Raw genomic sequence first — 27,678 nt, forward strand, 5'->3', positions numbered from 1 at the left:
CTCTGTAAAATACCGTTGTGATGGACACATTGGCCCAAACCCACAGGATGTGAAATACCAAGAGCGAACCACGAAATGGACTTGGAGGGATTGTCAGGTGTAGGCTTGTCAGCTGTGAGGTGCTAACTGCTGGGCGGGCAGGTGGGGAACTGGGGAAGAGGAGTTTGCTCACAGGGAAGGCTGTGCACGTATGTGAGGAGATGGCCTAGGAGACATCTCTGTATCTTCTCCATTTTAACTTAAAACTGATTAAAAGGACTTGAAACAGCAAAAATAACCAAATCTTTTCAAAGGGTTCTACATTTAACAGGTCAGGCAACGGGGCAATTTCTATGCCATCATGTAAATATGAAACAGGACAGCTGCTCTAACTCTGGTAGTTCTGAAAAAGGTTAAACTGCGAGATACCAAATGATAGTGATTTCACTGAGGTATACACCCAGGAGACATGAAGACAGTAAGTAGGAATGTAGCACATGACATGGACGGGAAGTGAAAGGAGCAAGTTCCAAAAGACCATGTGATGTGTAATTCCATTTATATGACTTGTACTGAGGTGGCAAAGGCAGAGACAAACATTAGTTGTTTCCTTAGGGGTTTGGGTGGGGAGGCTGAGGGAAACAGGCAGTTCTGGTGCAGTGAAACTATCCTGAAATTGACTGCAGCAATGATGTACAATTCTGACACTAAAAACCACCGAATTGTCTACTTGAAATATATGAATTATATAATTTATGAGCTGCTACATTAAAAAAAATACAGACCTTACTCATTAATGCAAACACTCAGTCCATTTGGGCTGCTTTTAACAAAACACCATATGCTGGGTGGCTTAGAAGCTTCTGAATGCTAGAAACCCAACAGGAAGGTACCACTTTTGTCACCCAGAGAGAGCTGTCTTCCTGGTTCAGAGGTGGTTGTTTTTGCTGTGGCCCACATAAGAGGTGGAGGAGTTCTGCAGACCCTGTTCATGAAGGTTCCATCTTTACAACTAACCCTCACCCAAGGCCCTACTTCCAAATCCCAGCAGAGCGGAGACTGGATTTTAACAGGTAGGTGGCAGGGGTGGGGTGGGGGGGTATTCGGTCTTCAGCACACACTGCTGAAAGCCACTTGCAGCAGTCTTGTGAACACTCATTGAGGTGTACTCTTGGGACTCGTGTGCTTTACTGTTTTTATGTTAACATTTTCATATAAATTTTACAAAATTCTTATCAGGGAACTGGAAAATGTAAAATGCTAAGTAGTTTAGATGTAGCAACTTTATACCACTATAACATTAAAAAGGGCACTTGGATTGTTTTCCACTTAGCGAGGGGAAACATGGGCCAGATGATTTGAATTTGCAATTGTGAGATTTTAGAGCAGCCCATAATATCTTTAGTATGGTTGGTGGAACAAACAGAATCAAATTACCTCTGAATTTCACTTGGGATAATTCTATTAACAGGAATGAATCAGGTCCAAAGCCCCTCCCACCAGCTCAGGTCATCTCTGGCTACCAAATGCATTTCGGTTACAAGGTTAACATCAGCTAAGCTTTTGATTTTCACAATTTTCACATCTCCGACCTGTGAATAAAGGGACATGCACTGCGTGAGCTCAGTCTCCCTTCTGCGCCATCACCGACTTTACCAGCCTGATACAATTCAAAGTAACAGACAGCATAGACAATGGCAACTAACTGATCAGCACACAAAGCAGTGTATTACTAGTTTTTTGGTGAACATTTAATATTTTGAGAACAGAAATAACACTGAAAAATATTTTTGGGTACCAACAATCAAAAACACAAGGTGCAAGACTCCTCACCCCACGCCGTCCCCAAGGCCTAAAGTGCAGCAATCCAGCTGTAGTCTACTTTCCTGAATTTTCTCAGTTCTTTTTCTTCGGATTTTGACAACTGATATACAATGTCTTCTTCCAAAGCTGCGCTCTGTGTATCCTGGACATGTTCAGTAACATTGTTCTCTTCGTCTGAATCATCACTTTCCTTTTCTTCCATACTGACATCATCAGGAATTTCCTCAGCACTTTAACAGTAACAGGATAAAACAGTTAAAATATTTCTAGAGAATAACTTTCTAATTTAAGAATATATAGAAATATAATCATTCAGAAACATCAAAAATTTTGTTTTGAATGCACTTTAAATTTAAAGATTATAAAAGAGCAGGAGCATTTATAAAAACCCTAATATGAAATTATGTACCACATCTGTAAGCACACACGGAGCAGTTTTTCTGGGTTATCTTCCATGTGCTTCACCGAATGAGCCTACGTCCTTTATTATGCTTTAAAACTCAAATGCAGGGAAGACAGTGGAAGGATCTCAATAAAGGGTAACACGAGCCACCCTATCTCCCAGGACAGAATACAATCACATTGTCTGAAGAACCGGCTTTACCTTCTGGTCTCTTCAGACAGCAACAAGGAATTCACGAACAGGGAGCAGAGGAAAGAGGCAGAGGGCAGCACGTGGGCTGGCGTGTGAAGCAGCTGCAGTGAAAGAGAAATATTTAAAAAGATTATTCTTTGGCGCAACATGTTCCATCCACGTCATAAGTACTTTTAGAGCAAGTGCCAAGAATCTGACACAAAAGGCAAAACCAAACGGAAGGAAGAACGTTCTACTTTCCTACATTTATGCAAACTCTCTCCCCCATCAGCCCAGGAGGTCCAGGCCAAGAGAGCCTCAAGTCACAAGGTTGTTAGTCTGGGTATTAATGCTATAGAGGACGCCAGTGATTATTCAAAAACGAATGCATTTCATCTGTTTCACATGGTTTGCTCTACTCACTCACCTCATTGATCGCAGGTATGTTCTCTGTTAAAGGTAGCTGTACCAGTTCGCTCTCTAGAGCTTCATTTAGTTTTTTATCCTCTTGTTGCCTGTGCTTTCCCAGTATGAAATAAAATGGGGTTGTTGGAAGACTTTCTTCTGCTAGCAGCTGTAGGGATTTAAGGCAAAAGGAAATCCCCTCAATAAAAAGGAAGAGCTCTTTTGACTCAACGATAAGTACTCTACGATTATAAAATGTATGAGATGGAAGGAACTTGAGAAATTAATCAGTATGATTCACTTTTCAGGTGAAGCAACTGAGGCCCAGTCTTATACTTACTGTGAGGAAAGCTAATGATGTCTACACACTTAGATGAAAGAACCAAATCTGCCACTGCTGCTTTGCCTAATTCTACAAAAAATGACAGAAGGGCTTTCAAGGGGCATAAGCTTGCAACAACAGAGATGTGAGCGTGATGGCAGCATGGAGCAGGATGAGGGGTGGGTGAAAAAACCCAGATGGGCAGTGGAATCAATGTGGGAAGCCCACAGCTCTTCCTCAGTCCCAGCAGAGGGCTCCAAGTATATCCTCCAGTGAAAAGAACAAGAGCAGTTTTAGACTAGACACAGGTGGGCGGAATGGTTTTCGTAGCCGAAGGTGGCTGTCCTTCAGGCAGGACACTTCTTAGAACACTGACAGCCAGGTTTAAGTCTTTCGGGAGAAGTTTAAGTCTATGCTCAATTTGACCAGCCTAAGAGATGAAGATCTGAAACTAATGACACCGGAGAGTGTCCTGGTAAAACACTTCAGCATGCAGGGAGATTTTAAGTAAGAGCAGACAGCTAAGAACTACTGGACTCTGATCAGAACCTATACAAAGAAAGACAGCTACAAAAACAGACTGAAAACAAAAATCGGATGGAAACAGACCATGCAAGAGTGGAGAAAAAGATCTGATAAAAGGTGAGGAAGGCACCCAGAAAAGAGGAGAAAAAAATTAGAGCGCCATTCTAGAAGGCCCAGCACTGACAAATAGAAGTTCCATAAAAACAACAGAGAAATAAGGGGAAAGCAATTCATTCCTTCTTAATTCCTGTCTGAAAACCACCCAAGGCTCCACACTTCAGAGGAAAGTCTGTCCTTTCACGCAGGTCCACTTCAACCTCCCCATTTAAAACCGTGAACGCCACCTCGCTTACTTCCTTTTACCATCCTTGTCTCACCCTGCCCTCGTTCGTATCCTCCCCTGAAGGACTATATAGTTTACTTACTCAACGCTTGCTGTTTAGGGCCTGCATCTTCCTGTAGACTATAAACACCTCCAGTCCAGAGACTTGACTGTTTGCTCATTAATGTATCCCAAATGTCTAGAATAGTTCCTGACTTACAGTAGGTGAGCAAACCCATTGAGTTGTAGGAGGAAAATAAGGATAAAGGATCAAAAAACAAGAATGGTATAGACTTTTAGTAACAAAAGAGGCTGTAAAATAACAGAATACCCTTAAAGTGCTGAGAGAAAATGCCTTTTAACTTACAACTCTGTGCTCGATCAATCAATCCAGGAGGAGAAAATAAAAACATTTCCAAACATGTGATACCCAGTGTCTACCTTGCAGGCACTAATGGAATGTGGTTCGCTAAAAAGGAAGTAACCAAAGAAAAAGGAGCACTCTGTAGAGGTGAAGCGACCCCCAGCAGGGCAGTGACTGGGTCCTTGAAGAGTACTGTGAGGCCTTTGAAATACTTCTTCATGACTTGGAGGGACACCTAAGGGTCCGAAAGATTTACAGAACCTATCTAACTTGAAGTCAGTCTGGGGTTGAATTAGGTAAGGAGTAAATGAAAAAAGGCAATTGTTATCTCCAGAGAAAACAGTTGGTCACGAGAGGAAAAGCAATTTGCCTGACAACAGAGCTTGGCTGTGCATTAACTTGGTTAGGACAATGAACACCGACTTGATCAATTTAAGACTTATCTCTCTCGGGAAAATGAGGGAACTGGAGGGGAAGTGTGGGCCTTGTGTATGTGAACAGTGGTCCTGCGAAAATGTCAAGGCTTATGCTTTTTTTTTGGGTACCAGGGATTGAACTCGGGTCCTTGCACTTGCAAGGCAGGTCACCAAACCGCTGAGCTAAATCCCCGGCCCTAGACTTATGCTTTGACAGCTTCAGTTGATAGGTGTTAACAGATGATACCTAAATCTGAACTTCTCAATTAACACAGGTAGGTTTTTTTATAGATATGACGTTCAATTAAAAACTCCAACTAACAGGTGAGAGAGACGGTCATTGTGGGTCATGGCATCAGTGTAAGCCCGCAGTACTGCAGCTGCCCCTCAGTGCAGACGTGACGTGGCTCCAGAACCCTTTGTGATATCAAAATTTGAGGGTGCTTGAGCCTTTTTATCAAATTGCACAGCACTTCAACATCACTCATGCCCATCTTATACTTCGGCATGACTTTTTCCTGGGTATTTTCAATCCATGAGCGGTTGACTATTTCAATTCATGGATATAAAAGGCCAGCTGTGACTTTAAATCATGATCACACATTACTGACGATGTACATTAAACCAACTTAAAAGATCACTATGACTTCAAAAGAGTTTCTCGGTGCACGTCTGGAAAGTTCATCTTGGGCCAGCAGTGACGTGTTTCTCCCAGCTTTGTTCCTGTGCAGGAGACAACGCGGCCAGCCCTGAGTGGCGGGAACGCACCTGTTTGCTAGTTGGTGTGAGCTTCTCTTCTGCAGACTTTGTACTGAAGGTCAATAAGCTCTGAAAAGAGAGATCACTCAGTGAGGCAAAAGATAAATTGTATTCTGATACACATCTGCAGTGTGTTTGATAACCTCTGTGAGTGATAAAATTCAACCCATAGCCCAAACTCAAGCCATCATTTTTTATAATGGCAAATTTAATACCAAAACAACAGCAAAAGGAACCATGCTAATAAATACAGCTTAAAGTATTTTTGTTGCCTCTGCTTTCTTATCTCAGAGTTAATGGACTCAATGCTCTTTAACTGAAACTACTTCACCGAGAAATAAATTCATACCACTGGTCGTGGGCTACATTACTCTTTCAGGTCCATGTACCAAGTGGTCTCCTCTTGAGGGTGGCAGTTACCTGTGATTTTGTTAGGAAGTAAAACTGGGATCTATTTAGCCACTGGTAAGCTTCTGAGGTGAATGAGTCAGGGACATCTCGGGGAACAAACACTCCCCACTGGACTTCTTCTCTGGTGATATTCTTCTGAATATACAATGGTCTTGGCTCACTAGGTTTAAATACAAACACTGGAAGGAAAAACAGACAGACAGTGACATTTTGCCTGTTCTAACCCCAGAGTGACAAATCCTGGGTCTCACCCCCTAGAGGAAATGGCTCAGCCCACGATACCATCTACTGAGCCAAGCAGGCTGGCAATGAGGACTGAGCTTGAAAAAGGAAAGGGCCCTGCTCCAGACACCAGGCGCTTGTACAGAAGACAGCCAGCAAAACCTTACTGAATTATTTTATCTCAAGTACCAGAAAGAGTTACGTACAAATCGTTCCATAAGTACAGAGGAAGACCAATTAAGGCTTCTTAGGGGATTTGGGAATGTATCATAGGGTTGAGATCTCTACGGGAATTTTCACACCAAGTAGGTGTTGGCCTGTGGAAAAATAAGGGACGCCCTAGAGCTCACCTGGAACTGGGCGAGGATGCACACATTACAAGGCATGGGGACAGAAAGGAAGGGGACGGCCTCAGGCAGATGGCTTCAAATGGAAAGCAGAGTTGAAAGCAAGTTTGACTCAATTATATTAAAGACATTAAAAAGAACACAGGCTATCAGATTTCCTTCAACTTTCAAACTATGGTTCGTACTTACAGTCTGAACCCCCTGAAGACCAAGAGACAGCAGCGACATTCTCTGAATGTGGATCAGGTTCCATAACTCTAACATTTAACTTCGCACTCCATTCCACTGTGGGGGAGAAAAGGTGATTCGCTTCAGAGGGGCCTGCCAGAAGCTCTTATAAGCTTGTTTTTTAGGATGAGGATCTTTCATCCTTTTTGGGACAACCAATTCTATTATTCTTAGGGAGGATTCTATGTTTCCAACTAACAATGGAGTCACACTGAAATAATCTGGAGGAGCACGGAAAAATAGGAAACAGAAAAACAAGAGACCTTCAGCACTTGTACAAACTGTGAACATGTTACTGTTCAAGTGCTTTACTGCTGTCACTAAGTGTGGGTGGGATGTCAACCACAGTCACCACAGAGAATACAACACATATCTGTTACTAAGCAACCACCAGACCTTTTATCCCTCCAATGAGTACAATGTCACTGAATCCACAAAGGTTAGGAGGGACTGTGGCTAACTTCACTCAAGTTTATACTGCCTGAGTTAACATGTTTACACATTAGCAGAAACAGTTCTCACACTGGTAAGGAGATAAAAAAAAGGGGAAGGCAACAGAAAGTCATTCACCATGAAGACAGTGGGGAAAAAACAAAGATGTAACGGAAGCTGATTCACTAATAATTAGGTGGTTTATAACTGCTTGATCACAAGCTACCACTTCAAATTTTGGTGGTATGTGATATGAAGAATCCTGTATTGTCTAGATAGCTTCATGAAGTAATGATAGACCTCCAGTTCTTAAAATGTCAACATTTCATGGCAACTTCCTCTATGTGCTTTGCCAAATCACTGGAGCATAAAAAGTATCTTACATGCACAACTGAGCAGATTCCAGCAGCAGAGAATGCCATTTTCAGTATCACCCAGAAGATACTTGGAGCACGTTAATCTCCCGAAGCAAAGATGCCTAGGTTAAAACCAGAAGGAAGTCAGCAACAATCAGTGCTAGCATAATTAAGTTCCAAGGCACTGCAGCTTCCACGCACTAACTTAGTCTTGGGCAAAAAGACATTTATCATTTGGTTTATACCTGTACCAAGGAATATAAAAGGCAGGTCTATGTAAGGATTTTTTCCTTTAGAAAAACAGATTAGATGATTAGTTCTCTAATATGCCACGCAGGGTAACAATCAACACATAATAGATAATGTACATAAAATGACAAAGTGACTTAACAAAAACTGTATTTTATATTCTACCTAGAAGACAAAAGCTTGCCATCTGAATTTTGAAGAAAGTTTTGTAAAGTAAACTTAGAATCAGACATGCTGGGAATTAAGAGATAATTTTCTTTCTTCTTTTGCTTTTTGTTGTGCTGGAGACTGAACCCAGGGCTTCATGCCTGCCAGGCAAGCGCTCTACCAGAGCTACATCCCTAGCCCTAGTGATAAATTTTATTAACCATCTGCCATTCTGTCCCTATGCCCAGTTACCTGAAGTGTACTGGGAGATATTGTTATTCTCTCCCCCGCCTTCTTAGAAAATAATAACATTTGGGAACAACATTTTACACAGAGGATAAGCAGTTTGGATCTACTGAGGCTTATGTCCAGTGTCCATTATTACACAGCACATGTTTGAAAGTGTTCATTGCAAAAACAAAACAAAACAAAACAAAACAAAAAAAAAAACAAAAACTGAATACCAAGAAGTACGTGTTAATCCTGACTCAGGAAATGTCATCACAGTTCATGTACTCAGAATTTCTTAGCTCTCTAGCATTTCATCAGCACTTCCTCCCCTTACCAACAGGCTACCTTTGGGGAAAGCATGTTATCACTGAAGTTTAACATCTTATTTAATAAATTAGAAAACAATTCACAGTAACTAAGTAATTCACTGACCTTATTTTCCCAGCTCTTTGGCAAAATGTACACTTAAGTTCCCAGGTTTCTGAATCCCATATGGTAACTATTTCCTCAAAACTAACTGCTAGTAAAGAGCCATCTTCAGAGAAACAACAGCCAGTCGCCTGGTACTTGTGATAGCTACCAACAAAGTCACAGGTCCAGCCAACAGCGTTTTCTGTGGATATATAAGCCGTATGTTAAAAGGTGGCGTAAGTATTAGATAATATTACAGGGACATTAACGAACTCTAGCGGTTAAGAAACAAAAACAACCTGTTCAGCACAACTTCTCTAAGCTAGAAATGCTGCAAAGTATTGACTGACTGGAAATGGAGGCTCTTCCTGGAGGCCGTGATCGCCCCCTTGTGGAGCACAGAAAGAACTAAAGGCAGAAGCCATTTCCCCATACTCTCCTCCAAATTAGTATTAATCAAGAATACCAATTAAAAAGTACAGATTTTGGAAAAAAAGGCATGAAAGAATGCAATCTTTTAAATCTATTGAAATTAAGCAATTTCTCATAGAATTTAACAAGGCATAAAATGTCCTTTCCAAATGGCTACAAGTCATGAGCTAACTATATATCAAGTCTTAAAACAATGCACTATTTTGACACAACCTATTTAAAACACTTACTGTATATATCAGAATCATCTGTTAATATCCACACTTTGAAGTGACCATCTTTGCTAGCTGTAACCAAGGTGGGGGTTTCAGATCTTTCTGCATTACAGAAACAGAGAGCTGTGATGTGGTCGTCATGTGGCATGCTAATCTTTGTGTTAAGGACAAACCTAGGAGAAGGAAACCACACATTATTCTTACATCAGAATAATATGATTTGCCGTCATACTGGTCTAAGACTTGGTTACATATTCTACATTTGACAACAGGATCTTTAAAGACGGGCAACTGATAGATCCTAGAATTACAAATGATTGAGTGCTCTCCCTCTAATGGTCACAGGATGGAAAGAGTTCTAACACATCACCTGTGATTCATGTGATGTATTTATAGTGGCAATTGTACTGGTCCAAAATGAATATAAAATAGGGGCCCTTAAACATTTTCAAAAGCCTACTGTATCAAACTCTGCAGGAAAATTACATAGAACCCAGATGTCTGTCTACTTTTGACGAAAAAAAAAAAAGGAAAGTTACTACTCTTAGCAAGAAAATATGGTATGAAAATATCCAATTGCCTTGGTTACTCTACTATTTTCAGTCACCTCAACCTCCTCAAGTTTGCTCCCAGATTGAGGGCAGCTATAAATGAAATACACACTGCCAATGAGCTCTTAAGACTACCAGGATCGCTGAGCATCATAATTTAACATGCAGACCACAGGCTTATCTTACAATGTTCTTCTGAAAAGTAACAAGCACGAAAGCACTAGGCCTAGTTTTTGGCACTCAGCAAAGAGCTGAGAAGTGGTTATTGAAGCCATGGGAAACCACTGGGTTTCTAGCTAGCTAATCACGATGCACAAGCTACTCCACATCAACATTCCCACTTTTCCAAGGAAGGCAGCGTGATGTTAATGGAAGAGCCAGGGAACATCTGGGTTCTAATTCTGGATTTGCCTAGAGTTGGGGATTGTGTCCTCGGGAGTGTTATTTTCATGTTTCTGCATCTATGACTCAGAAGACCTCAATGGTTTCTCAATATGGAAAGCTTAATGAAGGACTCCGTTAGAAAAATAGTATCTTCCCCGTTTCTTTAAGTCTAAAACATCTTAAAGACAACTACAGTCATAAAACAAGAATCCAAACAATTTATCATCTGAAATTCAAAGTGGCTATCCAGGTAACATTACCCTTGTGTTTTCTTATTGTACTTCCACAGTTTCATTTGCAATTCAAGCTCAGTTTCCTTTTCTTCCCGTTGCTCCACTGTTGCCAGCCAGTTCCCAAAACAGCCAAATGCAGCCTTTGTTAGCTCAATTTGGATCAAGTCGGAATCATTGATATATTCTTGCTGAACAATATCTAACTATGTGTTAAAAAAAATCAAAATGCTTATTAATGAAGTACAATGTTAAAGCATTCAAGGTGTAACTGATACATCCAAGACAACTTTCAGAATCTAAAAGTAACAGATTTTTAAATAGGAAAAACAAACAAATTATTACTAAAGATATCCAATTTGCCATTAAAAGGGAGACACATTGTACAGTATCAGTTTGGCAGCCACTATTCTACAATGGCCTTAATATATTAGTGATGACTAAGACCCACTGTATGAGTCAATAGCACCTTTCACCTATAATCCTGTTTTCTCTAAAGAAACAATAACTTTATGTAAAATCTCAAGGCTAAATTCTGTTAGTAGAAACAAGAGCAGAAATAAACTTAAAACCTTTAAGGGGGAAAAAGGCAATGGCCTATGTAGGCTAGTGTTTTATTTATGATTATTTTAAAGATCTTTTTTCTTTGTGTATGTACTAAGTTCATAAAGTGGCTATGGAATGCTTGGGATCAGACGAGCTTCAGGATTTCAGGTCTTACTGCAGCTTGGGATCTGATCATATGATGCACCCTGGGGGATCAAACCCACATTTAAACACGAAATCCACCTGTTTCACATGCACCTTATACACAGAGCTGAGGGAATTTTACACAATACTTGGAGCACACCTGCACTGTGATGTAACCCTTCACAGGAAGTGAAGTGTGGAGTTTCCTTCTGTGTCACATCGGTGCTCACCAAGTTTCAGATTATAGAGCATTCTGAATTTCCGATTTTCAGATTAGGGATGCTCGACTCGTATCACATGCACCAAGAAATATGTGGGCACTGTACTACGTGTGGGGTGCTAGCAGGCTTTCTTGAGGGGTTTTAAGCACAAAGAAAGAGATAAAGTGTCACGGTTACTATGACACAGATCTGTCAAGGGCACTATGAGGCACAAGGAAAAGGCAGGGTGGAATTCATCAGGATTGTAAGAATTCCTCCTCTTCAATCTACACTGCGGTTTGCCTTTGGTCTGTGCACACGGCTGTCTCACTGCATGGCAGACACAGACTTGTATGGTTAACCCACAAGTCCTTATCCTTAACACCCAAAAGTATCAATGTAGGAGACAGCTGGTGGGCTGTTTCCTGAAACAAACAGAGTAGAGCAAGTGTAAGAGCACTTGGCTTCCATGTTGTTGCAACAGCATCCTCTGATTTACTCTCTCAGTAATAAACTAAGTAACACAGATAACACTATGCTCAAGTGAACAGGCAGATGACCATGTGTTAGCAGCTACCAATTACGCGACCTCAGTGGGGCTGTAGAGAACTTGTGTTAGGTTTAAGGCTGGTTAAGGGCTCAGAATCTTACATTGTATAATTGCTTATCACTCTGGAGAGAATAAAACTGCAGGTGACCAGGTTTTCCATTTAAAACTAAAGCTTTTGTTTTTGGATCGATCATCAAACCAGTCAAGATACTTCTATCTGTAAATGAAGTGACAAACAATAGTTGAAGTTGGAGAAACACTTTGATAATGTAATTCTAATAATGAATTCCAAACCAACTAGACTCTGTAATACCTTTAACGAGACCTTGAATTACTGCCGATGTGTCAAGGTTTCGGTGAATAACCATTATCTCTGTGGGTTAAAAAAAAAAGTATTTAAACATTAGCAGGTCAAAACTTCAAGGTGAATTCATTTCCGGGTGAATTTATTTTATCCTGAAATATGCCAATATAAGAAAGAACTTGACAAGTGTTAATTGGAAAATCAGGACCTACGTTTTGTAATTTAGCTAAAAAATTAGGAGTACACATGGGAGCTTTACTGTTAGAATCTTTAAATTCTAAATTGTTATTTATGGATATGATTTATACATTAGTGCTGAGACATTGGATATCAGTAGTATTTATAAAAGACAGTTTAACTGTGAAGTCGTCATGCCACAATGGCTGCTTACAGAGGGCCTGTTCTGAAGGGAAAGGAAGCAGAAAGCTACTAGGTTTCCAGTGGACTTGGGGCTCCCATAACAGGAAAAGCAAAGTTCTGGGGGACCCAAGAATGTCTCTATTTCTATCGGAATCCACAAAACTCGCACAGGGAGTTGGAATAGCTGTATCCAGAGAATCTCACAGTACCTTTCTGTGAGCTCTTCTGTTCATGATACCAATAACCACTTCAAAGCCCTGCCTGTACCTCCCCACCATCCCACTTCAAACCATTCTGAAAATATAAATGGCACAGCAATGGACGAACACGGGAGCCCTTCATTTTCAAAGCAATTTTGAAAACGTTGGGTTTCAGCTGCCATTTTGGGGTAGAGAGATGTGGAGAAAAGAGGAGAAACAGAAGGAAAAATGCTCATAAATCTCGCACTACTTTTAATTAGTTCCAAGTCTCTATTTTCCACTCCTACAGAAGCAAGCTGATTCACGGCATCCTACAAATGCCATTTCCTCACGACAAATAATTTGGACTTACTGTTATCAGAGTGAGAGGTGCAGAACAAGTCTCCGGCGGGAGATACTGAGATGTGCTCCACAGAGGCTCCCAGTCGCGGCAGGAACTCCTTGTTCTTCTCCGCCGCGTCGCGCCACTCCACGAGCACACACTCCCGCCCGCCGCTCAGCAGGCTGGCGCCTTCGCCCCATGTGAACAGAAACAAACAAACAAACAAAAAACAATTCACACTTGGATTCTGACTATCACTGGAGAAATAAACACTTCAGAAATACAACATGTCTATTTTTTTTAAATGGAGGTCTTACTTATTACCATTATTTCTAGTCATTTTTCTTTTATATTTTGGTCTTTCTGAGACAAGTTTTCACGATATAGTCCAGGCTGGCCTCAAATTCCTGCCTCAGCCTCCTAAGGGCTGGGTTTGCATGTGTGTGCTACCACACCTGGCTTAATTTATTTTAAATTGACACTAACTGTACAAATTCATAGGGTACAAGGCAGAATTTCCATACACATACATTGTGTAATGATCAAATTAAAGTAATTAGCATACCTATCATCTCAAGAACTTTTCTCTGTGGTGAAATATTCAAAATCTTAATATGCAGTGTATCATTACCAGCCACAGTGACCCTACTGTGTGACAGAAGAAACAGTCCACAGAAAAAAAGCAACAACCTACAGAGAAAACATCTGTAAACTATGAGGTGTGGTCACAAAGCACAGCGAATTTTAAAATAAAAATAATTTACTACAGTAAAAAACATACTGCTATTAATCCCCTTCAAAATCCTCCCCTCATTTCGAACACACATCCATCCATCCCATCATGCAGTTTTCATGGCCATTTTGACTCCACGGAAAAGCCAGATGTCACACAGTGCCAGATGCAGTGCATAAGGTGGATGAAGATTCATTTTAATATTTTTATTTGACAGAAACTGCTGTACATGTTTTCAATCAATTAAGGACAGCAAAGCAGCCATGACAGTACAACTAAAAACATTAAGCAGGATTTCCAAAGCTTCTTCAGAAATTGGCAAGAACAATGGCTTGGACATGTTCAATATGAGGGGGATTAATGGGAATGTTTCTTACTATAATAAATTTAAAAATATATCTAACATTCACATTTTTTATTATACTTCATATACACGTGGTAGAATCAGTATCTAGAATATGTAAGGAACAACTCAATAGCAAGACCACAAATAATGATTAAAAAATGGGCAAAAGACCTGACCTGAGTAGCTGTTTCTTAGAAGAATGGTCAATAAATATACGAAAAAATGCTCAGTATCACTAATGATCAGGGAGTGCAACTCTGAAATACCTCACTTTAGTCAGAATGACAATTACCAAAGACAAAAGAAAACAAATGCTGGTGAGGTGAGGACTATATCCTGCGGGCTAGCAGGAAGCTTTTAATATAGCCATTAAGAAAACAGTGCAGAGTTTCACCAAAGTTAAAAACAGACTACTATTAAAAAAAAAAAAAAAAAAAAAAAAAAAAAAAAGACTACTATGTGACTCGGTAGTCCCCCTAATGATTGAGTACAGACCCAATGGAAGGAAGGAAGTTTATCAAAGAGGATATCACTGAATAGGTGGGTCCATACCTAATCCTCAGGTTCAATCAAAAATCTGGATAAGCTGTTTCCAGGCCAAAGAAGTAAGCCACCAAAAGGACTGCCTTTCATTACTTAAATGTTAGTGGGTTTCACAGACAAGTTGTCAAGATAGGATCCTTGTCAGGAGAAGTTCAGATTGTACGTTTCTAAGTTTACAACTGGTCCTTGCTTGGATTTGGGGAGAGGCCACAGAAGAGAAAGGAACCGAAGTAGAAACTTGCCAGGGTTAGGAGGGGAGAAAGGCACTGTCCAGAGCATGTGGACACATATGCAGCACACACACCAACACGCCTCACTGGTGTTCAGGAGGATGGAGAAGATAAATGGGAAGACAGTTTTTTGTCTGCAGGGTTAATTCCTCTCTAGTCTCTTTCTAGCCTCAGTCCCCACTGGTCAGAACAACATTCCTGCCTCTCTACTCGGTGTGAGGCTGGGCTTCTCCTGCAGGCCCAGCCACTGCTCCCCAAATCCAAAGCTGAAGTAGGTGGAAGATGCCTTCTGTTTCCTGGGGCTCCAATGAGTTAAACCCAAGTAAACCTAAGGATCCAGGCAGCACCTGGTACAGGTGCCAAACTCCAAGAAGACCTGAAAAGGAAGTCCTTTCATGTCTTCTCAGTTTCAGGGACAATATATGGTATAACTTCTGCCACATGCATGGGTGGGAAATCAAAGACAAAATGTACTTTTCCACACTTTTGCTGTCAGCAGGATTTTAAGGAGGCATTTTTTACTCACTACAGCTACATTCTTTGGCAATTTAAACAGAGCACAGATCTGAATTAATTTAAAATAGTGACTATTAAATGAGGCATTTGTCAGTTAAAAAACACAAAGTTTTTAATCCAGACACAGACTTATATCCCACTTATTAACCATGGGACCTGATGCTAGTCAGTCATCAACTCCAAGCCTCCTTTCCTTCATCTGTAGGAAGAAGACTACTGAAACCCATTTTACAGGGTCCAAGATTAAATCTGATTAATAGCTATGTGCACCTGGTAAAGTACAGCTACAGTGATGGGCTGCTATGGAGACATATTTAGACCAATGGAGTGTAGCTTAAATAAGTTCATTATGTTAAGACTTTATGACAAACGTCTACTTTGGAGCTCTAAAGAGCTCTGAAAATCACGACATACACAGTACTGTGCTAAGCAAAGTCCAAAACTCTGGGGTCACAAGTGCCTGTGACTCATTTGGCCTTGCAATTTTAAATCTCTCAAACTAGAAATACAGTGAATTAAAACATGTGACTCACATACTTTAAAATTCAATTTTGATAATTAAACCTGCACTTACCCGTCACTGAAAAAGCCAAATCCATAACCAAATCATGGTGCCAATGTAAACATGTATAAGTGTATTTCTTGTCATCATCAAAATTCCTCCTATTGTAGAAAACCAAAGTCTTAATTTAAGTAAAGCCTTGCCAAATGTAATCCAAATATCAAGTTTTCTGGTCATGTGCAAAAAGTACATTTGAATTTCTAATCACAGCCACTTCTGCGAACAGTATGTCACCTATGGTAGCCTACTAGATATTCAGTTCTTCATTCTTCCTTTTGGGTAAAGGCTGGCAGAAAGTTCTCTTTTGTGAAATGGTTATAGGCAGCATGGACTTTTCCATCCTCCTTACAAGTCTAAGGCCGAGAACCCTAAAACAGTACGAAATGAAGAGCACAAGAGTGAAAGAAAGGAGCTCAGCAAAGCCCACTCCCTATTTCCAGCACTGGGTTTCTATTCCTTGCATGGACCTTCTTCCCAGACCCAAAGCTGGCCCGTTCTACAGGACTAATATAAAACAGTATCAAGGGACATTGCACTGACCAAAGACGGATTTTGCCATCCATGTGACCAGATGCTATGCAGTCTTCCTTTGGGTGGCAGGCTACACATGTAAAACTGTTCTTGGCATGTTTCTTATTTTTTGATGATGATAAAGTATACCTAGGAGGGAAAAAAATTCCCTAGATTATTAAAGTCTCTTAGGAAGTATAGATATAGTTAAGTAAAAGGGAGTCCCCAAGCCTTATCAATCATGATTGCAGAGTTCTCAAAAGTCAATACATATAAATGTAGAATTTTCAATAATTTTTGATGAAGAATTAAGCATTTTTTTGCAAACATATATTAGTACACAATATAAACTTGATGTGACTGATATCCCACCATACCAACTTGCTATGGAAAACAATCTATTTTAAGAAGCGAACACAGTTCTCATAGGGTTTTGGCCTGGGTACAGCCTGTTCACATTTGTTCACTGAACCTGTTTCTATATGAGGTATGGATAAGTCTGATAAACTGTATCTGAGACAACTAGCTAATTATGTCTACTGGAATAAATTCAAAGGGATAAATCTACTTGCTATAATATCCAGACTATTTCCTGTTCTTAGGCTGAGTATTTGCCAATCTTTGGGCTTTGAAGAAATCAGACTCCTTATTATATTGCATAGAAAACAAATGTTAACCATAGCAGGGCAAATGGGAAGAGGGGATGGTGTCAAAAAGCAATTCACTACTCCATAGTTAGCACCAGTCTCTCTAAGCATGTTCTCTTATTCATCTTCACAACTCTTATTACATAGATATTACCTCCGCTTTAAATATTTATTAATTTGAAGTACATAGAGGTTCAAATGGACTACATACCATCCATTTTAAACCCAGATAGCCCAGTGCTTATATTCATTCCTATATCCATAAATAGGAATGAGAAACATTTATTTGCTGAAGTCTTTTCAATCTACATCTAATTTTGACATCAACTATACAGACTAGAATTTAAGGGTTTGGGCTTTGGGCTGGAAACCCTTCCTGGGTTTTTCCCTCAACTGCACCCCACTGTGGGTAAAAAAACTATACCTCTCTACCTATGGTCTCACAGTCAAGTAACAAGAAACTCAAAACATCTTCAGACCACAGGGTGATGTGGATGAAATAAAACTGCAATAACCTCTTGAATAAATAAAACAAAGTTAATCAAAAGGCATTCTTACCTAGATGTTGTTTTCTTTTTGAAAAAATAAACAGACAAGTAAAAGTCCCGTACTGCAGCAACATATTCTCCCTGGTGTTTCAAAAAGAGGGTAACAAAATAGCTCTCTTTAGGAGTACATTAATATAAAATGACATAGCATAGTTTGGCTACAGCTTTTAAAAAAAGATGAGGCTAAGTCCTAAATCCTAAAACCAGACTCTACCTTTAAGTATGATTTACGTTTTCCATTAAGGCATAGTTTACAAAATAAAATGCAGTGTGTGACCCGTGTGTATGTCATATAAACTCTACTGCAGACAAGATCCAGGGTCTAGAACATTTCTTCCTGTGCCTCAGGGATGTTGCTTTGTGCTTCTTCTGCTGTCCCTCTACGTCCCCCATCACCAGCCGCCATTCATCTCGGTCACCTTAGATCATTTCCTGCCTATCTGTGTTTGGACTCTTGCTCAACACCATCTTTCTAAGGTTCATCCACTTCTGTGGGCATCATCAATTCCTTTTCATTACCGAGCACCATCCACATTCCACTGAGCAAACACACACCACCACTGATTTATTTGCTGGTTGATGAGTATTTGGGTCATCTGTGTTTGGAGCTATTTGGAATAGTAATCATTCCTGTGCACCTCATTTTGTGGTCGTGTCTTCTTTTTCTACCTGAGAGTGGAATAGTGGCGAACAGCTTTTTAACTTCACCCCACAATTAGCAGTTCTAGTGGATGTGAAGTGGTATCTTGCTGTGGTTTTAATTCAATGACTAATGACACTGAAGAGTAAAGATATCAACAGTGTTAATACCCTGAAAATTTTCCAGAAGAATGACAAATAATGCTACAAAACTTAAGGCTAAAGAAACATGCTACTCCAATGACTTGAGGTTCTTTGGATGGTATTTAATTTCAAATAATAAAGAACTAGCAGAGGATGGGTCTATAAATCACGGTATGAACACAAAACATCTCTGGCAATCATTTTAGTACACATTCAAACTGCAGTGTTAAATGGGAAAAAAAAGGATCGTAAGAGTTTTGATACTAGTCCCTTTTGGGAAGTTACTTGATATATATTAAAGTCTAGAAATATTGTAGATTTTATTTCCTCACTATATTTTTCTGTAATATCCAAATTTTTATAATGGGCATATTAAGGATAGAGAAGCTGTATTTTCTAATGGTTTACAGTCTAAAATGAAACCATCTGAGCAGCTTTTATATGGGACAAAGACATGAAGCACAATCACCAAAAATGGTTATTTTTTGGAAAACTGGGTTTACAAAGCCAACAGGACAGAACACACAAAATAACGATGGCCCTACAAAAACCTGTACCATAAATAGTTACTACAGCAATGACAACAGGCTTCTTACTTGCTAGCAAACTATACTAAGTCAATAAATAATGCGATATAAAGCCATTATACCATACAGTTGTCACAGGAGAGACTGGAGCAAAGAGGTTTTTTGTATAAGATAGAAAACCAACAAAGCAAATTTACCTCACGTCCAAAGGCAATGCACTTGGGAGACTGGTTTATGTAATCCAAAACAAAAGACAGTTCCTTAGCTTCTATTTCCTGGCTTGGGAATTTTGGTAGTTTCACCAAAACCAGCTGAAATATATCTGGCCAAAGGAAGCCATATTATTATAAAGCTTTTCTAAAGAAAGTGGACACAGGCATTTATCATACAGAACTTTTAAAATCAGTACTCTAGAATGTCAGAATTGTAACCCTGGGCTACTAAACAAGATGTACCTTACAGCTGGACTGTGAATATACAAGTTTTAAATGGAAGTCTAAATCTACTCTTATACCTGAGTAGAAGCCCCACAGAAACAGAAATAAGCTGAGGTTTAACATGGACACAAACTATGAATACTGAACACTGAACTGAGCAGCCAATGCAACGAGCCACCCGAGTTTTCAGAAATGCATGGGCTCGGTGCAACACTCACAGGGTAAATCTCTTTTCCTGTGATACTGATGCATTCTTCTCTTTATCATCCTTTAAAAAAATTTCTTGTCGGGGATTTAGCTCAGTGGTTCTGGCACCTGCTTTGCAAGCACAAGGGCCTGAGTTCAATACCTCCCACCCCCAAAAATTTCTCCCTAAGACTTTATTTTTTACTCAAGAGTAAAAGTTACTCTTTTACCTAACCTACAAGGGAATAAATAATCCATTCTTACTTTGCTCATCCTAGACGAGCTTTCCTGCTATTCTGTGAATATGTCACGAACGCTCTAGCTACACAGTTTACTCTTCTCTCTCCAGGGGCCTCCCTGACCACTTATTTAATAAGTATTTCTCCCACACTTCCCATTCCCCTCCCAACCTACTGTTCTCCACAGTTTTTATCTTATTGTTTGCTAAGGATGAGGTCAGCTTACTGTTGGGATTTAGGGTCACTCATGTTCTGTGCACTGAAATCTTAGTTATGAGGTGTTCAATTAGCTACTGAATGATTATTATTATACAGTCAAGAAGCCATAAAAGATAGCATGTAAACAAAAGATTCACTTGTTCTTAAACCACAGTAATACTTTTTGGATATACAATTTTCTGCCAGGGACTCCGCAGCAGTGGAGCACAAATGACAATGAGTGAAGATGGACAGTGGTGCTGTAAGCTGGCAGCTGGCACAAGAGATTCTCAAGCCCTGTGTGCATTTTTGTACCTCAACAGCCAGACTTTCACATGCTGGGTGCCCACAAGGTGCCAGGTACTGAAGAGTAACATGACATCTGGCTGTGGGTCCAGGTTAGACTATGACCAAGATCTTTACTTTGATCAGTAGCTTTTACTCTGCTTGCAACCGGGCCCAGCTGGGGAGTTTTCAAGTAAGCAATCAGGGCCCATCATAGAGTCTCATCATCTAGGTCCCTTTGGTGCTCCTTATGCCGAGCTGCAGTTAAGAATCGCTGGTCTCACAGGTATGGATGACAAATGCTGCTACAGTGTTAGCAACTAACTACCTTTCAACAGAGCCATGAGGTGATTCCAGCGTGGTCACCAAACCCTGATGATGAGCATCAGCTGGGAAGGTATTATAACAGATTCCTAAACTGTATCCCACACCTAGTCAGTCAGTTACCTGTGAGATTGCAAATCTGAGTTTTTAGCAACTATGCGGACTGGTATTTAGAATGCACATATTTACTATGTACAAAATAAATTAAGCTGGAAAAGGATGGTATCTTTAAAAATACTCACCTGGAAGGTCATGTAATTGTTTAAAAGATATTACTATTTGCAGGACATTCTTTTAATGTCCTTCAGAGGTAGCTTATGAGCCATTTAAGAAACCTAAATTTACTGTTTCTTATTCTTTCACACATTCTGAACAGATACACTATCACTCATTACCAGACTTGGCAATCAATGACTTTTAAATAAAAAAATAGATTATTTTTAGTTTGGACAATTCATGATTATTTAAAAGTCCTTGATATATATATAACTTATAAATATTTCAGCAAAAACCTCCAAAATAAGTAAAAATATTGTAGGATTCACTAAGTTAACAGACTACCAACAGGGTGAGCTGATCGCACAGTATCCATTTAAAAGCTGTCTTGCACTTTGTTTTTTTGAGATAGGGTCTCACTGTGTAGTGGAGACTGACCTGGAACTCACTGTGTAGCTCAGGCTGGTCTTGAACTCACAGCGATCCTCCTGCCTCAGCCTCCCGAGTGCTGGGAGTACAGGCGTGTGCCACCACGCCCGGCTGTCTTGCACTTTAACTCTGAACTCAACTGTATTTTATGGAGGGTGCCAAGGGCACAGTGGCATTCTGGGTTTGGAAATTTTCTTTGGCTGTATGTTTCATGTCAGTATTCTATTGTACCAAATTCTTTGATTAAAGATACTTATTTATAACCACTGACAATATTCCAGGAATCCCTGAAATGTTGACACGTGGCAGTTTCAATAGAACAGTATTTCAATAATATTAAAAATAAAGTAACTCAGTTACACTACCGATTTGTAATATCAATCAATTTTCTGTAACATTTCTTATAATGACTTACTATCAACAAACCGGCGTATAATAACAGTAAAAAGACAGTGATGCTTAAGCATGACACACTTAAAGTTCAGTAGAAAGACAAATTTGAGCCCTTTACAATGTGGCTTTAAAATGTGAGCTCTGGCCAGGCATGGTGGCGCACGCCTGTAATCCCAGCACTCGGGAGGCTGAGGCAGGAGGATCACTGTGAGATTGAGACCAGACTGGACTACAAAGTGAATCCCAGGTCAGTCTCAACTACACAGTGAGACCCTGTCTCAAAAAACCAACCACCCCTCGAAATGTGAGCTCTGATGTCTATTAGTATAAGAGTATAAATCACTATCACTGTGCATTTCAGAATAAATAACCTCTACAAATAAATGTAATGATAACAAAAGCAATGTAAACTCCAACTCCAAAAACTGTTAGCTTCAGATTAAAACAGAATATCAAGTTATGAGAAATTGTAAAACGTAAAGAGCTATTCCATGTCATATAAGAACAAAATAAAAGGAGTCTACGATACCTGGTTCTTCTTTGTTTATTGTAACAAAGACAGAATCCTCAGCATGGGCGACAGTAAAGAGGGCGTGAAGTTTATGTCCAACAAGGAAAGTCTGAAAGATACAAAGCACCATGTTGTTCATTATTGTCTGCTTCCACTCAGTAGAACATTAACACCACAGGGCAGGGATTTTTTACCTGTTTTGCTTGATGCTGTGTTCCTAACCTTAGGAGAGTATCCGGTCTACAGGGGACAATCAACATACATTTGTTGAATAATCTCTGAAACTTGGTACATACAGCTCTACTTGACTTTTATAGTATTCTACTGAGTGGAATGTATCATAATTTTAAGTGACATCAGGTTTATACTGTTTTCTGTCATAAACAATGTTTTAAGGTCTACATATACACACCCTTTATTTATTTATTTGATTGATTGATTGGTACCGGGGATCGAACTTGGGATCTCATGCTTGCGAAGCAGGCAGCAGAACCACTGAGCTAAACTCCTGGCCCAACACACCATTATTTAAATGAGCGATTCTAATAGGGAGCTTGTTTACATTCAGTTATACCCTCACTGATTATGTACAAAAATGTCCATTTTTCTACACTTCATTTACCATTAGATATTTTTCCAATGTGCAACTTGGCTAAAGTGATAGAGAAAAATTTATACTGTTCAAATTATTAATGAGGTTAATCATCTCTTCAAGTTTATTGGTCATTTGTATTTCTTTTTCTGTGATTTTTTTATACATTGCTACCCAGTGCCTATTTATTTATTTATTTTTTGGGCTATCAGTTTTTCTTTATTAGTTTCAGGAATATTTTTGTATATTAAGGATAATACCTTTGGTAAACATTTCTTCCCAGTGCTTTTATTTTCATTTTATAATGTTTCTATATAGTGAAATACATAATTTAATGGTGTGTGAATTTTATAACTTTTCAGGATGTCTCACCAAAGACTGAAGAAAACAATGTGTCATTATGTTGTCATAGCTTTTTACACAAGGGAAACTTAAGATCAAGCCACATACCTTTATCAAAATGCCATCCAGATAGTCCCATAATTTAATTGTGCCATCCAAGGAACAAGAATACAGCTGAAAGGGTAAAAACAGTACAAAACCGATCAAAAACAGAACCCATTAAGGTATGAAATGAGTAAGTGCTGATCAAAAAGCATTTTCTGCTCATTAATTCATGGCTAGCTTTAAAGAGGTGGACTTTATGCAGGTTGAACATTCCTAATCTGAAAAACTGAAATCTGAAAATTTTTGAACCCCAAGATTTTCAAACAGTTCCAGACTTTGGAGTATTTTGGATTTCAGGTTTTCAATCCAGTGATATTCAACCAACGAAGGTGATGCAAATATTCCAACATTCAAAAAACTGAAAAATCTGAAAGTCAGTCTCAACTTGTACTGTTTCTGCAAAAGGTAATCCTTCTGGAGGAAGAAAATCCACTCAATTCAAGTTTTCACTAAAACCAAGGGGAGAAAGTCAACCTGTCAGGAGGGACACAGTAAAGTGAGCTATGAGAGGCACTCAGGAATCTGCTTGTTTCTCCCAGAGCTGAGTCCCTTTTTATTAGCTTCACTGCTTTGATCTTACATGAGTGTTAAAGAAGTACTTCTCAAGTGATCAGAGAATGTTCAGAATAATAAACAAAAAATCCAACCCATCAAGGACCAGTACTTTCATAAAACACAACAGAAACCATGTCAAGGCACTATAAAAAGCTCCAGGACACTCAGTTCCTGTGCCCACCTCATTGGAGGCTGGTACCTGTCAGTTCAGGACACTGGTCGTGGGACATGTTAGCACCAGAGGGCTAAGTAACACTGGGGGGTTTACTTTTGGCTCAGTTTTACTAAGTTTACATTAGATTTTCTTTTTTATTGTTACTTATATGGCTTATAAACAATTTTAAGTTTTTTTTGGTACCGGGGATCAAACTTGGGTCCTTGCGCTTGCGAGGCAGGCCACCAAACTGCTGAGCTAAATCCCCGGCCCTTAAGTCTTTTTTTAAAGGAAAGTGGTAATTTTAAGATTTCTGTGAACACACAGGAATTCACAGTAAAATGTTGGAATTAAACAAATTATTCAAGTAAAAGAATTATATTAAGTAGGAAAATGCACATCAGTCACTACATGTAAGAATCATAAACATGGATTCATAAACAAGCCAAACAGTCACTGTCAAAATAATAGCTCATATACAAGTACTGTGTGACTCATTTGTCCATAGAATCTGTCTTACAAGGTCAACCTTGTAAAACAAGGTCAACAAAATGGTCTTTCTTTAGTTTTTCTAACTTTTCAGTCACCTAAAACAGAGAACCTTTATGTAATGTGTATACAGCTTTTGTCTGGGTGTAAAACAGTAATGCACACTTTGCAATTCTAATCAAAGAATTTTTTTGCTATTAAAATGTTCAAATGACACATATAATAATAAATTTGTCAAGGCTTCACAGGACAGGACAAAAAGACTACCTGGACCTTGCAAAAAGTTCCTTAATTTTGATTTTTAAAAGCAGCTCATGTAATTTTGGTAAGAATTCAGTGTTATCTTTATGTGCTGCTTCTGTGATAAAAGGTACTGAACAGCAAGGCAAATCTATTTTGTCTTACGGGGCATGACTTGGAAGGGTGTGTTCTAGTCTCAGTTTTCTCTTCTCTCTCTGCTTCCTGGATGCCATGGGTGAATAACCTTTTACTAAGCAATCACCTTTGCCATTATGTTTCTCCTTCGGAGTCAGCTGACCACCGAGCCAAAAAAAATTTCTCCTCCTTTACATTGTGGGTGTGGGTATTGTGTCGCAGTGACAGGAAAGTAGCTAGAGAACTATTTTAAAATCCTTTCTTATATTTGACTTTGTTTGTATAATGTATCTAGGTGTCATTTTCTTTGCATTTATGATCTTGGCACTTCATTTGCTTTATAATGTATGGGTTTAATTTTTGCAATACATTTGAGAAATTTTTGATAAAAACCAAAAAACCCTGTACCAAGAGCAATACTATTGAGATAAATTTTCGGAACAGATGCACCTTTACATATTTACAGTGTCAATGGTATAAGGGGATCTGAGAAGATGTGCAATTACACAATCATTTTAACTGGCTTTAATTTCAGAAATTCATACAGCCAAGAACACCCTTCTCCAGTAACAGCTATGAAGCGTTCTAGGGAACAAATGGCTGGCAGAATACACTATGGGCAGGGGAACTCTAGGCTGTGATCCTACTTTCAAAACTAAACAGAGCTGAACAATACCCTGAATATGAAAACCAACTGATCCTTCCCCAACCCTAATTTGTAAAGTCTCCTAAGCCAAATTTAACTCAGCTTTTATCTTTCATCAACCAGGCCAATGTTAAAATATTCAACTAGAAACTGTTTGGTACCTGCAGATAGTTGCTGGGGTTGAGCTGGATTCCAGTCACCAGGTCTCTGTGTCCCTGCAGAATGTGCACACACTCTTCTGTAGTTGTGCTATAAACTTTTACAAAGTCCCCAGACACACAAAAGATATACCTGGGAAAAAAAGAAAGAAAAATAAAGTTTCACATACTCTGTAGACGGCATAACTTTTATGGTGCAGTGCACTACAAAAACAGTAACAGGCAACAGAGCTTTCTTTCAAAATAGTTTAAGAACTGCACATTCAAACTTGTGTGAACCTATGACCGATTCATTCACTAACCCGGAAGAGCATGAGGCTGATGTTGCATCTCTTTATCAACTTGTACAGTCTAACCAAGTGCCTGCTCACTAGATGGAGACTGTATTATTAATTTACTGTTAACTATTACTATCATTCTGCAACCAGAAATATGTCCCCATGTCCCGAAACTTTCTATGGGTCATTGGGGACACTGGCTTAATAAACGCTAAATCAAAGGGCCTGCGCTGATTGCTCTCTTGTATAACAGAACAAAATCTTCACATCAGTTTTTTTTCCTTATTACTGAAATATTGGTTTTGCTTTTGTCTTTCTAGATTTGGGGATTTTTCTCATATAGCAGAGGCTACTAAATTACTAAAAGTAGTTAAATCAAAATAATACTCAACTATTTTCATAACAGATATTACTAAAGGTCAAAAGTTTACAACTTCTTTTACTATCTTCCAAATGAAAACTGTTTACCCTATCCCTATCATATATGACACTCTTCCCATACTGCCTGGACATTCTGTACTTTGCACCTTCTGCAGTGTGAGAAAATCCCCATTGTACTGCAGCCCACCAATGAGCCTATGTATCATTTTCTCAGCAACTTTTTCCAGACTTCTCAGTATGAAGTGATCCCTCTTCCTTACAAGCCCCTACTGTATTAAAACATCTACGATTGAGTTTCCTGTTCTTCACTAGACTAAGTTCCTTGAGGCAGCAACAGTATTTGAAGTATCTTTGTTTTTGTCACCTCAGCTTGTTATACACAGTTGACAAAAATTGAAAAATGAACTGTGGGATTCAGTGTATGAAACATAGGACAGCCTTCGGTAACTAATAAGGCGTAGAACAGTACACTGGAGGAGGAAACTGGACAGGGGGATACGGGTCTAAGGAGGCAGAAGTTTGATAACTCTGTTAAGGTTCAGCTTTTTTCTTTGATAAAGGTCAACAAAGCCCCACTGTAAAGACTAGGATTCGGTGTGTTTGTGTGTGTGTGTGAGTGAACGCCCATTCCACCAGGCATACAGTCAACAATTTTATGTCATACACTCACGTGCACTACTTCTTATACAGGGCGAGATACAATCTCTATTCTTTCAAAAACAAACTTTAAAAAGCAAGTATCACTCTGTCCTTAAATGATCTGAAAACTTATTCTTACAATATGTCACTTCTATATGATGCAAAGTAGCTATGGTAGATGACATACATTGGGACATTAAATGCACTGTTGTACAGACTTTAAATAGGCATTTAATTCTTTCATTAACCCTGTGACAGGCAGACATCAAATATCCCCATTTTACAGAAGAGACTAAGGCAGAGTAAGAAGCCTGGACAGTCCCCACTATGTGAAAAATAAGGTTTGGAACCCTGAGAATAGCTTGGTTTCTAGCTACACTGAACTACTCCGGGAAGACACCAGGGCGAGCCGTTTTTACCTCCCACATAATCTAACATCATTTTTCACGCAAAGTTCCAACACAGGTTGCCAATGTGCCTTCTGCCGTGCTCATGTGTATCTGTCTCCAGCCTGAGCGTCCCGGGACCGAAGGGCCTCGCTCCTCACAGGCGCCTGCTGCCTCCCGGGCACCCCGAGGTGTCCGGCACGCGCCCCTCCTCATCCGAGCCCAGGTCTCGGCGCGCCTCACAGTTCGTTCCCCGACTCTGCGGGAACTCACGTCCCTCAGCCCGCCAACCACACGAGGAGCCCCCGTACTTAGAGTCTGCAGAGAACACTGCTCTCCTAAAGTTCAACTCGCTGCCTCCACAATGCACCACGCGGACGCTCTCCTCCTCCACCATCTTCGCGCAGACGCAGGAACTGCCCACCACTGGCCACGCCCCAAGCTTCCGGCTTC

The 27,678-nt window shown here is 39.7% G+C and overlaps 1 protein-coding gene across 1 annotated transcript; it reads right to left on the bottom strand.

Moving 5' to 3' along the window:
* Positions 1 to 230: 230 nt before the first annotated feature.
* Positions 231 to 27,662, bottom strand: Wdr75 (WD repeat domain 75). The gene is made up of 21 exons (XM_010636835.2): positions 27,537 to 27,662; positions 25,545 to 25,674; positions 23,168 to 23,233; positions 22,144 to 22,234; positions 19,105 to 19,229; positions 17,608 to 17,678; positions 16,433 to 16,552; positions 15,905 to 15,993; positions 12,993 to 13,151; positions 12,090 to 12,149; positions 11,878 to 11,993; positions 10,367 to 10,542; positions 9,187 to 9,344; positions 8,546 to 8,726; positions 7,514 to 7,608; positions 6,660 to 6,755; positions 5,911 to 6,080; positions 5,500 to 5,559; positions 2,805 to 2,951; positions 2,408 to 2,499; positions 231 to 2,033 (listed from the first exon to the last, which is right to left on the bottom strand). The coding sequence occupies exons 1-21, from the start codon at positions 27,620 to 27,622 to the stop codon at positions 1,832 to 1,834; spliced, it is 2,490 nt and encodes an 829-aa protein (XP_010635137.1). The 5' UTR covers positions 27,623 to 27,662; the 3' UTR covers positions 231 to 1,831.
* Between the last annotated feature and the right edge of the window lie 16 nt (positions 27,663 to 27,678).

Source organism: Fukomys damarensis, unplaced genomic scaffold (genome assembly GCF_012274545.1).
Source record: "Fukomys damarensis isolate Sample0158 unplaced genomic scaffold, DMR_v1.0_HiC HiC_scaffold_26, whole genome shotgun sequence".
Lineage (NCBI taxonomy): Eukaryota > Metazoa > Chordata > Mammalia > Rodentia > Bathyergidae > Fukomys > Fukomys damarensis.